The 12,646-nt window shown below is 46.6% G+C and overlaps 1 protein-coding gene across 2 annotated transcripts; it reads right to left on the bottom strand.

Moving 5' to 3' along the window:
* Positions 1 to 1,836: 1,836 nt before the first annotated feature.
* On the bottom strand, positions 1,837 to 9,486 carry SAPCD2 (suppressor APC domain containing 2). Of its 2 annotated transcripts, none has more exons than XM_075260615.1 (6): positions 8,983 to 9,486; positions 6,307 to 6,443; positions 4,766 to 4,900; positions 4,345 to 4,443; positions 4,018 to 4,119; positions 1,837 to 2,262 (listed from the first exon to the last, which is right to left on the bottom strand). In XM_075260615.1, exons 1-6 carry the CDS (start codon positions 9,455 to 9,457, stop codon positions 2,134 to 2,136), a joined length of 1,077 nt encoding a protein of 358 aa, XP_075116716.1. In that variant the 5' UTR covers positions 9,458 to 9,486; the 3' UTR covers positions 1,837 to 2,133. The 2 variants fall into 2 exon arrangements, with proteins under 2 accessions (XP_075116716.1, XP_075116717.1); XM_075260616.1 differs by having other exon boundaries at positions 6,307 to 6,440.
* Positions 9,487 to 12,646: the final 3,160 nt, after the last annotated feature.

Raw genomic sequence — 12,646 nt, 5'->3', positions numbered from 1 at the left:
GTGAAAGTTTGTGTGCTTGGAGGTTTGTTCCTCAATCATGCAAAAAAATCACTGAACAGATTTGAATGGAATTTGGCACATAGATTTAACCGTGGTTAGAAATATAGGCTACTTTTTATCCCGGTAAATGACATGGCTTCACGACTGTTATGAATTTATGTTCATATACTATATTACACTGCTCTTATCTCAGCTTCTGAGAAAGCCAGGGCTGTTATCTCTCTGTGTAAACGCACACTAACCCTCTGTGGTTTGTGTACATGCATTTGCATATTATCTGATCTGCTCTAGGCACTGCAGGAAACTTGACACGGGCAAACACCTTTAATCCAAATTGGCAGTTTGTCAATTTTAAATATGCCTGGAAATAGAAAATCTAATTTGTCGTAAATAACGAGAATTATGAAGGAGCCAGAAGTCGCAGAGTTCTTCTCAAGCGGAGCTAACGGAGATCATCAACAACACGCTCATTATATGGTGTCCCAGCGAGCTGCTGAGATGTCGGAACAATTACAGGCACAGTGTGAGGAACAAGTTCAGCGGCAGGCCAGCTTGAGAGTTGCTGAATCACCGGAGCATGCGGATCATCAACCCCAACAACGCGCTAATTATATGGCGTCCCAGAGAGCTGCCACAACAATCACGGGCACAGCTCCAGGAACAAATTCAGCAACAGGCCAGCTTCAGAGCTGCCAAAACGCCGGCGCATGCGGATCATCAAGGCCAACACGCTCATTATATGGCGTCCCAGCGAGCAGCTGAGATGCTGGAACAATTACAGGCAGTGTGAGGAACAAGTTCAGCACCAGGACCGCTTGAGAGCTGCAGAAACGCCAGAGCAGGCAAACCATCGACCGCAGCTGAATTTGCTGAATATAGGTGGATCATCCACTCCAACAACACGCAGACAAAGTCGCGGGCAGAGACTACTACACCATGATCCTCTAGGGGATGACGTGTTACAGGGCTGCAGATCCAGCTCTTCATTATCAGATAACCCAAACAATAAAACTTCACTTATTTCCTGTTAACTACGGTATTTTTTAGAACATGGTACGGGAAAATGAAACCCCTCATCTGTATCAGATTTATCTTACCACTCTTGTCAAAGTCTGGAATTCACCGCTAGTTACAGGGATGGAAAGTCTTCTCTATTAGTGGCACAGATACAGTGTATACTGCTCCCTGTTATCAGACACTCTACCTAGCAGAGGTCAATTGTAAGTCACATCCCCAATGCTATAAGACCTGTTATCACTCACCCTGCTGCACTAATACAAGCCCTGGAGCTGGCAGTGCAGACCTATACACCATCAGCACGAATCAGGCATCATCTTAAATGCTCTGTGCTGCTGTGAATCCCCTCAATTCTAATGTAGTCAAGTGAGTAGACAAGGGATAATGTAGAAAGTGTGCAAATATTTGTTTAATCACCAAAAAAAATTGATTTTTTTTGACAGTTCACTTAGTGAATATGAATTTATGACTTCTCCACAGTGCTACAACAAAAATAAGGGAGACTTTGTGTAATTCCGGAGCAGAGAACTGGTGCAGCCATCGTGTCCTCCCCCAATCACAGAGGAGATAAAGCAATTGTCAGTGTGAGGATCTACAGTATAATCATAGAAGAACAACAACTCCCATCATCTATAGGAGAACTCATTAGAAGGAAAGGAATACAAAACAAAAGTAAGAACTTCTGAGTCTCCACGTCTGAGACCGATAAGTCAATCGTCCTTATACAATGCATCACAGAAGAGAAGAGAGCAGCGTGCAAGGAAGACACTAGACACTGTGCTGCCACCATGTGGAAGACTTGTGTTACTGCAGGCACACTTGTTAGCGCCTTGTGTCCCGCAGTATACTGCAGGCTGTAAACATCTTAGAAGAAAATCTCATTAGCAGCTAGGGGTGATTGAGGAGTGTGTCATTGGTAGGAAAGGTTAAAAAAAAACAAAAACAATTTTTGGCACATGAGCACCAAAGATCTTAAAATCAGTCTTGTATGTACCGCAAAAAGCAGACTATGGCCTTGACAGATTATATATTAGCTGTATCTGCCAATCCAGCCATTATACCCTGTGCACAGAAAAGCTCCCGGCCTTGGTCAGGACATGCAGGGTTTCTGTCAGTCTATATGAAGGTGGAGTCCATGGCGTTGGTTTCCTGATTATTTCGGGCTCGTGCCTCAAAGAGCTGTTTGATTAAAGCCGACTTCTCCTGCTCCAGCTGCGTGATCCGGTCACTCTTGTCTGACACTTCCTGGAGACAGAAAGATGGATATACTGATATAATGGCCTAATACTTAGTTTGTTATTCCTACAGATTTCTGGCTGGAATTCCAGATCTGATGGGCTGAATTATAAGATATTTATCCACATCCATGAGCCTTTATACACACTGACCAAAAAAAAAACAAAAACCTGACACCACAAGGTGATGTTGTCCTGGAGAGAATCCTCAATGTGATGAATATCTATGGAAGTGATAATATTACAGCCAAAGGAGAAGGTTATTAGGGAAACTGGACAATTGAGTGCTAGGACCCTGTTGGACATCTCTAGCTACAACATACACAGAACATGGAGGTATATACAGGTTCTGTATGCTATATTGCACAACATTTACCACAGGTGTTACACCTTGGCCTGTGCATCTTGCACACAGTTTGGTGATGTCCCAGCTTGTCCTATAAATGGTGGAATGGTAAATCTGGGAATCCTTGTGTGTGGGCAAGCATTATCCCACAGAGTTGAGAGCCAACCCATGTGGCAGTGTCAGGATGTCCTGTATATAATACTGAGCCATTCATAGCCTTGTATCACTACTGGGTATGACCATCTGTCCTATGTAACATTCCCCACATCACTACACCAGCAGGGGCCAGTGTGTCACTCCACAGCAGAAGCGGGATTAACCCTTTCCCTGCCAAGGACGTCAGCTCTACATCCTCCCAGGGTGGCACTTCAGTAGCGGATGACGTAGCTAATAAGACCTCCCTACTAATGCCGATATCTCTGGACTGCCTGAACATATCTTGATGCTTTAAAATTCATTTTAAAGATGAGAATCTCATCTTTAAAATGATATCAAGGAATTCATGATCGAATTTATAGTTTTAGAGCAATTCACTGTTGAAAAAACTGTTTGGCATTCAGATCCAACTGCAGATCTCAATTCCCGACTGCATTTCAACCGTGAATCGCTCCAAAACTTTAAGTTCTATCATCAAGTGCTTGGTATCATTTTAAAGATGAGAAGAGGCCGCCTCAGGTTCCAGACTAAAAGCTGGGTAGCTGCAACTGAAAGCCGGTTCACTGCACTGGCATCCAGCCACGCACTCTGCTCCGGATTAGGCCCAATGAGGCGACTCGGCCTGAAGAATGAGCATGTCGCTTCTTTTTTTTTTCCAGGAGCCATAAGAAATAGCTCCCGGAAAAAAAAACAACAACTCCTGAGCGGCTCTCATTGACTTCAATGGGGGCCGTCTTTTTTGGTCAGGATTTTGAGGGGGATACGGCCTCAAAACCCTGACCAGAAAACTCTGTGTGAACTTACCCTGAGACATAAGAGCATGCACAATTTTCCAGGAATCTAGGCATGGGATTATTTCTGCCAATGAGTGTATACGCATACAGTAACTAGACTTCCAGCTGCCTCCCTGTGCCAGATTATGGTATAGTCCGTGATAAACTACAAAGAAAGCTGCTAGATTATGAATTGCAATGATTTAATACCACATGCTGGATTTAAAGAGATTTATGTCCTAGTGAAGACTCTAGAGCTGTCTGTAATACTTTATACCTAGAAGACGACCAAGTATCTCCTGCCCACCAGTAGGGGGAAGCACTGGATCCAGAGTCACAGTCTATGCCCTGGATGCATAGAAGATTTCCCAGTGCTGTGGCATTGAACTGAACTACCAGGATACGGCTTTTATAAAAGAAACCTCAATGCCTCTCCAGCGCTTGTGAAACTACAAGTCCCAGCACACTGCCGGTTGGAGTCCACGCTCACCTTTGTCAGTAGGCGGTTCTGTTCCTTCAGCATATTCACTGCTTGTTGCTGTCCAGGCATGATGGGTGCAGCGGCCGCAGAGGGGGAGGAGTGTACGGCGGCCTGATGAGGATATACAAGGTGGTTATATGGCAACATCTGGGTTGCCATCTTTGTGGAAGGATTGTCACCCAACTTTCCCAAAAACAGATCTAGCAAACCTTTAAAAAGGACTACTTTTATTGGCTTAAGGGAAAACTACTATTTTCAAGGAACTACTTGCTCCATCTGCAAGAAGCCATGCACAGAATACACATCTTCTATACTCTACTTGTTTTATGGTCTCACCTTGCACGGATTAATCAGCTCGCTCAGACATCGATTCACATCCTGTAGTTTGGGGAGCAGCTGGGTGAGAGGTCCCTGCTGACCCTCACTGAAGGGATCCTGGAAGAAAGACAGGCTCTTAAGTCTTAAGGAGTTATGGTACTGATACACTGTGACACAAAGAAAACTGAATGCAGCACTATACAATAAAGCATCTTAGACTGTCCCATCCACGTAAGAGAAGATGTGCCACCACTTGCATCAGAACAGAATATATTAACATAAAGCGCTGTGGAATAGGATGGCGCTATAGAAGCACAAGAATCATATGCCAAAAATACTGAACTTGAGCTTAGTTGTTATGAACGTAAAACAGCCCCACCTGTCAGCTGTATGGAGAACTGCAGGCTGACTACAGCACTCATCACGCTGACATGCCTACCGTTTTTGCCAGGTTTCTCTGCTGTTCCTGCACAATATGGATCTGCTGAAGGTACCAGTCCCGTGCCCTCTCCACCAGCTCCAGCCCCTGAAGCAGAAGATCCTTCTCATGCTCCTTCTCCTTCATCATCTTCAGCTGTAGAGAGACACGACCAACAGGAGGAAACAGAATGCTCTGCTGTATCACATGGGGCACTACTCATAACTGGCCTAGTATCAAGTGACAGGGCTCACCAAAGACTTGGGGAATAAGCAGCATTGAGGAGAAGCTACTACTTTACCAAGAGCTGAAGCTTCAATGCCCTGAGACATGGAGTTAATAGCAATATATTCATTCAAAAACTTATGGTCACCAAGAGCAGCTAAGGACCCAAGACTCCTTGACCTCAGATGTCACCCATCCTCTTTTAGCGCACGCCTTCCCCGATGAACCATCCTAAGGAGGGCACAAAATAAGTGCATGGTATAGACTAAATCAACCCAAAAGTTCTGACAACCCTTACAATTACAGAATAGGAGCAGAGTTGTCAGCTGCTGTTCTACTCCTGGTTAAGGAATTACATGACCTTTAGGACCACAGAGAGACATGCACTCCTTGCCAAAGCAGCCATTTAGATCTGACAAGCTTATTCGGATGGACGGGGACATCATCTGGGCAAAATGATTAAAGGAGTTATAGTAGGATTTGTTTAATTTAAAGGGATGTTCCAGGAATTAGTCATTAAAGGCCTATCCTTGGAATTGGTCATCAATCGAAGATTAGAGCGGGCCCTACACCCAGGACCCCTCCGGATCCAAAGTTTGAAGCAACCATGAGACGACATGTTCATCAGTCACATGGCCTGGTTGTAGTTCGGTCCCATTCCAGTGAAGGAGCCGAGTTGTGATACCAAACACAACCACTATACAATGCAGGGCACTGCGCTTGGTTTTATTTTAGGAGACCTGCAGGGGTCAGAATAGATATTGTGCCAATGTCATGGGTACTCAGTAGAGGAGCGTGCTCCAGACGTAAGGCAGCATGTGCAGTATTCTCATGGACTGTCTATGGCTAATGTAACTGCTATGGACACATCTAGCAGGCATGGCAGGAGCTTTCCCGCTGTACACACTGGCAGTTCATCGCATTATATTCTCTGTAGAATATTTTGGCACCAGCATAAAAAAAAAAAAAAAAAATAGAAATAAGTAGGCTGGAAAGTATCGCCGCTGCGATCGTCCTCCTCCTCCGCACCCAGAGGAGCGCAATTGTGCAAGGAACAGATGTCGGGCTCAGTGACCCAGCACCTATCTGACCCTGTGGTCCTCCTTTTCCTGTATCCTCCAAATCTAAAGGGACAGTTGAGTGCCAGGAATTTCTAGTGTGCATGGATAAGTCACTCACATGCAAGAACCGGACGGCCCCCGGGGCTCATCTTGGCAGGTTATCAGACTGACTTAAGGAGGGGAGATACATTAGAGGGCAGTGACGCATCCCTTTAAAGTCACAACGGCATACAGCTGCTCTTGTGTATGTAGTCCTACTCCCCATGTGAACCTTACCATGGTGTAATCCACTCCATTCGTAATGGTATGTCGCCTGTGCTCACCACGGCTGCGCTGGTGCCGGCACTGATCTGCCAGGCCTTGACTTGTCGATTCACTGTGTGACCTACACATGGGCTTCACCTCTCCTCCTGCTGGGGACACAAGCAAGACGTCAGTGACCTCAAGGGGCTGATCTGGGTTACCATGAGCCCTCCTAGATACAAGGGGGAAGATTGAGCAAAACTAGTGGGGGAGCGATAGCGCTCCATTATACTACAACTCCCAGCATGCCTTGTCAGCCAGCGATCAGAGAATGCTGGGAGATGTAGTTACAAGAACTAGAGCAGTAACTGGAGAATGCTATGAATCCCACACATGGGAAGGGAACACAAGCAGTCTGCAGATTAGTCAGACCATTTAATATTTCATTGTAAGAGGAAGGAAAAAGTTCCCTGAACACCAGAGCAGAAATCGTGACACAACACGCAGAGGAGCTGTAAGGTTAGTAGTCTTCTCATCTTAAAGGGGCAGCCCAATCATCAAGCACTCTGGGATTTTATTATTAGTGACATATCCTTAGGATGCATCAATGTCAGAAGTGTTGGGGTCTAAGCTCAGCCCCCCCACTGATCAGCTATTTGTAGAGTCTACCTGCCGGTGACATCGCATCTATTGCTCTCTTTATACAAGTCACTTATATCGCAGACAACTCAAAGTCATTGGAGATATCCAGTATTATCATCCCAAAGTAGTGAGAGGGCGGCCCACCTACCATAAACAGCGCCCCGCACTCCTACAGGGGTGAGCTGCATTAGGAAACAGCTAGTTATGAAATTGTCCATTATAATGATGGAGCCGGTCCAAACCTAAAGTATTTGGCCACAGCTTTGCTAAGAAGATCGGAAGGAGGGTGTGGGGGGATTTTTCACCATCACATGGAAGTGATTATACTCAGAATAATCGCACTCTCACATTACCAGCTGGAGAAATACCAAGGTGGTCGCCGCCCGTCCCCCACATCGCTGCAGGCCAGAGAGGACTATATATATTTCTATATCCATCGCCATCACTGGCCGGCCTGCAGCAATGTGAAGGACCGGCGCTGTCTATATTTTATTACACACGAGGTGGCCAGCGCCAGTCCCTCACATCGCTGCAAGCCAGAGAGGGCGCTATACATGTGTTAGCCATACAAGACTCAGTCACCGTCTACATGAAATAGGCTGATGAAAGTCCTGCAGATATAGTCTGCTTTTTCGTCCACATCTTCCAGTTTTAAAGCAACGCGCCTGTGATGGACCCCATTAGTCAATGCTCTGTATGTATCCAGCGTTTTAGCAGTCCGCCTGTCTGCTCTTGTCCTTTGACCAGGCACTATTGTGAACCTAAATCTTTCAAACAAACTCCTAACAGGACTGATCTTGATTTGTCTTGTACTCCAGTCAGGTCCAAAGCTGCAGTCACAATTCAGCACAGTATGTCTGTATGTCCCTTGCCTAGGAGACTGCGGTTGACAATATTTAATAGGGACGAGCCAATAAACCACAACTCCTAGAAGGCAAATCAGAGCAGCAAACTACAGAGGCATACTGAAGGTAGGAGCCAGCAGAATTGTGACTGCAGCTCTGGATGTGACCAGGTCTAATCTTTATGATACCTATAGGATGGAGCTGGTGACCCTGGGAATGAGAAAGGCCGGCACTATAACAGTCAGTCACCAGGAGGGGGCAGCGCTACATGCCAATATTTGTTTTACACCTGGTCCTTAAACTGACTAAGGACAAGTGGTGGGGTGTGAGGATTCCCAACAAGGGCTCTAGCCTGCAGACATGTGGCATGGGGGTCCTCACCCCAGGGCTGGGGGAGGGTCACACTGCATGTCACACAGCTGCTAGTACTGGCACAGCTCTGATAAAACAAACAGGGCATGGCTGGGCTCCACTCACTGAGGATTCTGGGAAAGCTGGGTTACGATGTTTACTGTTGCCATTACGGCCCCTGCAGAATCTGGTTCATGAATAGAAGACAAAATCGAAACTAAAGACAAGAGGACAAGTTAGGCTAAGGTCACACCTGCCAGCCCGACTTGTCAGGAAGAAAATGTCAGTTACCCGACAGCCCCCATTATAATCACTGGGGGGCCCCTGGAATCCGTCACCCATCGTTAGACAGGCCATCTTTATTGTTTAAATTTGTTCTGCCTAACCCACGACAGATTAAATGATGCAGATGTGAACATGGCCCAACTCTGCGCCCGCTTTCCACATTGTGTGATCACCCAGCTTTACTGAGAACAGATACTGCTCAGACTGGATACGACTGTAACAATCCTTCAGCTGTGAGAAGTAAAGGCTACACAATGAAGGGGAATACGGTTACGTTGCAAATTGCCAAGACACGATGGCTGCTAAAAATTAAAACTAGACAGATTTTCTGTGGCTGTTAAGTAATTTACTGCGACATTACAGCATTGGCTTCCTGGTGGTCTTTGGCCGCACTGTGTGTACGGTCACCAAAGTCACTGTGTAGCCGTGGTCTAAGGCACTGTTCACATGGTCATATGTGACTGACTAGTGCAGCATGATTTACAGCAAAGTGCAATCCCACAGACCCCATTGTATGTCAGGGGGCTTGTGCACCCCAGCCCCTATTATTATACAAGCAGTGGAGCCCCTGTGGCCCCCGCATTACCCAGCTTGGCTCTGTCCACTCCTCTGTCCGGCTCTGCCTTCCTGCAGGTGGGCACAGCTCCTTCACCCCCAGCACTGGGCTTCTCTTGACTGCGGCCAGGGTTGGTGCCATTGATGAAGCGCACCCCTAGTGGCTGGGGTTTGCAGGTGTACCCCACTTTTCCATGAACTTTCCCTGGAGCTCTGGGCGCCCCCACTTGGTAATTCTCCCTGTTCTGAGAGTTCAGCATTGAAGACCGGAGCCCCAAAACAAACCGTTCGAAGGTGAGGTATCCATCAGGGGGCGCCACCTTCCTCAGGCACAGCAGCACTCCAGGGGGCAGCTCTCGGGTGTCTGCCCCTCTCCAGCGACTCTCTATCTCCTGGATGTGCACGTAGCCCCGGCGCTCATCGTCCAGGATGTCAAACAGGGTGCGCAGGCTGTGGAGGAAGGCCCGGGGTAACCCCTGCGTGCTGCCCGCCACCGCCGCCTCCATAGACCCCGACACCTGAAAGCCAGACTCGCACCCGGACACGGCGAGTGCAGAGTGAGGAGACCCGGCCGTGACGTCACAATGTGCTCCTCCTGCTCAGCGCTCATTGGGCAGAGCTCACCTCAGCTCGCCGCTGATTGGACGAAACACACCTCTATTCGCTGCTGATTGGCCAGGACAGAGCAGACGTTCAGTTTGATTTTGAGAATAGTTGAGTTGTGATGGAAATCAGATGTGAGAGCAGCGCGGACCAATCAGCGAGCAGGAGCACAGCGCCCCCCCTCATGTACTGACGGGGATACAGCACAATGCACCGAAATAGCGGCCTGTTTTCTCGTGTGCACTATGAACATTAACAATATTTAAATAAGGATATCATCTTCACTGCATGCAATAACCACTAGGGGGAGCACACTGTATATGGCTGTATACTGCTAGCATTATAACTGCCTGCAATAACCACTAGGGGAAGCACACTGTATATGGCTGTATACTGCTAGCATTATAACTGCCTGCAACAACCACTAGGGGGAGCACACTGTATATGGCTGTATACTGCTAGCATTATAACTGCCTGCAACAACCACTAGGGGGAGCACACTGTAAACGGACGTATACTGTTAGTATTGTTACTACCTGCAGCAACCACTAGGGGAGAACACTGTATATGGCTGTATACTGTTAGCATTGTAATTGCTTGCAGTAACCACTAGGGGGAGCACACTGTATATGGCTGTATACTGTTAGTATTGTTACTACCGGCAGCAACCACTAGGGGAGAACACTGTATATGGCTGTATACTGTTAGTATTGTTACTACCTGCCTCAACCACTAGGGGGAGCACACTGTATATGACTGTATACTGTTAGTATTGTTACTACCTGCAGCAACCACTAGGGGGAGCACACTGTATATGGCTGTATACTGCTAGTATTATAACTGCCTGCAGTGACAACTATGGAATATTGAACACCATAGAAGCTGTATAAAATCTGTATACGATGAGCTCCCTCTAGTGGTGGCTACTGCAAGTGGTTATAATAACAAGGTTACGTGTACCTCCTGTCTGCATATTGGTTAAGCTGCGGCATATTTGTGGCAGTCTATGCCTGTCTCATATAGCTTGGAGCTGTCTACATTTAAGGCAGTATTAATGTTTTCCCCACAACCACTGTGACGCTTCTATTCACTGCCGGCAATCAGAGAGTTCTGTGCTACAGGGGTCTAACAAGGAAGTGTATACATCTGAGGGTCACCTCACCCTCCAGGATGGACAGATCACCCTTCTGGTATATCCTGCTCTCCATGATATTGATCCTTTTCTATAAACTAGGTCAGGACTCGCTGCGGATTATCCTTATTTATTCATAGGCTGCAGGTTGTTAAAATGGACTTAAAAAATCGCCCTAATGAAGACGAGAAGGAGAAGGCAACTCTAGCTGCAGCCTGGGTAGATCTAGAGGAGCGCCTGTCAGGTCAGGTACATGAAATAATATATGGTCATCATGACCAGGCAACATATTCTGTCTGGCTGTATGAGAATCACTTAAGCTAGGTTCACATCTGTGTTAGGGTTTCCTTTTGGGGGGTTTGCTTGGGGACGTTTAAAGGGGCTCTATTAGCAAAATTTTGCTGTATGAGCCCCACATACAGGCAACGCTAATCTTATTTTAAACCCCCCGCCCGTTTTAAAATAAAACTATAAAAACATATATGTAAATCATACGTGAACGTGCACGCTGGGCGGTCGTGCACAATCCGACGTCATCTTCGGTCCCACCTTCCTCTTCTTTCTTCTTCCAGTGACGCCCTCCTGTCCTGGCTCTTCTCCGCCTTCATCTTCTGTTCGACGTTCGGAAGCGTATTGCGCATGCTCGCGTAGTTCTGCGCAAGCGCGGGATTTGAATGCAACCCGCCGGAAGAACAGAAGATGGAAAATGAGGAGAAAAAGGCGCTGCTGGCTTATATAGCAATTCACAAGTGTAATGTTACAGTTTAGGGCTAGTTCACACGTGAACAAAGCGGCGGATTTTGAAAGCGGATTTCGCTTCAAAATCCACCCCTTTACAATAGTGGTCTATGTAGACTGCTTTTTTTTTTCTGCTAGCAGAAAAAAAGAAGCAACATGACCTTTCTTCAGGCGGAAGCCGCGGCGCGCTGAGCCGCAGCTTCCGCCTAGCGGCAGCACCCTCTGGTGCCGGCTCATTCAAAAGTCTTCAGCCCCCTGTCCTGATACCCGTAAATAATATCCAGTCCACACAATTGCCATCAGAAGTCATGGAATGAGTTAATAGATTAGTCCGGCTGTGTGTAATGTAGGCTCAGTGTATATATATATATATATATATATATATATACTGTATATATGTATATATATATATATATATCCTGTAAAGGCCTCAGTGGTTTGTTAGAGAACACTGGTGATCAAATTGCATCATGAAAACCAAGGAACTCACCAGACAGCTCAGAGATAAAGTTGTGGAGAAGTATGAAGCAGGCTCGCTCCGGTTATAAAAACATATCCCAAGCTTTGAGCATCCCAAGGAGCCCTGATCAATCCGTCATCCCAAAAATGGAGAAAGGATTCTACAACTGCAAACTTACAAGATGTAGCCATCCACCTAAACTAACAGATCACTGAACAAGGAGGTCAGAGGAGCAGCCAAGAGGCCTATGGTCAGTGTGGAGGAGCTCCCGAAATCCTCAGGTACAGGGAGAATCTGTCCACAGGACAACTGGAAGTCACTGCACTCCTAATGACCCCTTATTTTAATGACCACCCCCCTTATGTTCATAAGGCCTCCTAATATAAATGATGCCCCCTAATATAAATAACTTTCCCTTTATATTCATAACGCCCCCTAATAACCCTTATATAAATAATTGTCCCTGTCTTGTAAACCGCAGGCCTCATGTGGCTTACGGTTTACAAGTTGCTGAAAGCATTGTAATTAGTTCAATGTCTGCAGACACCGATTTAGTTAAAAGTAGAAGATGTATTAATTGCGGCCCTGTGGTGGGCCCCTGAGTATTAAAAAAAAAAAAAATTCAAGTCAACAATCAGCAGCCCAGTGGGCCCCCTCAGAGACTTGGAGCCCTGGCACTTGCCTGATACCGGCCCTCGCCCTGCCATAAACTATCACATAGGTGTTGCTAATCTGTATATGGCCATCTACAGTCACCCACCT

Source organism: Leptodactylus fuscus, chromosome 11 (assembly GCF_031893055.1).
Source record: "Leptodactylus fuscus isolate aLepFus1 chromosome 11, aLepFus1.hap2, whole genome shotgun sequence".
In the NCBI taxonomy this organism is placed as follows: Eukaryota; Metazoa; Chordata; class Amphibia; order Anura; family Leptodactylidae; genus Leptodactylus; species Leptodactylus fuscus.
This window is presented reverse-complemented; position numbering and strand designations above follow the sequence as displayed.

Bases quoted from the DNA above. Each gene is read 5' to 3' on its own strand.
- SAPCD2 (XM_075260615.1), bottom strand. From the start codon at position 9,457: ATGGAGGCGGCGGTGGCGGGCAGCACGCAGGGGTTACCCCGGGCCTTC. The intron at 4,901-6,306 runs GTAAGGTTCACA...GTCTCTCTACAG, and splicing joins ATGGAGTGGATTACACCATG to CTGAAGATGATGAAGGAGAA. The intron at 2,263-4,017 runs GTGAGCGTGGAC...TTCTGTCTCCAG, and splicing joins AGAACCGCCTACTGACAAAG to GAAGTGTCAGACAAGAGTGA.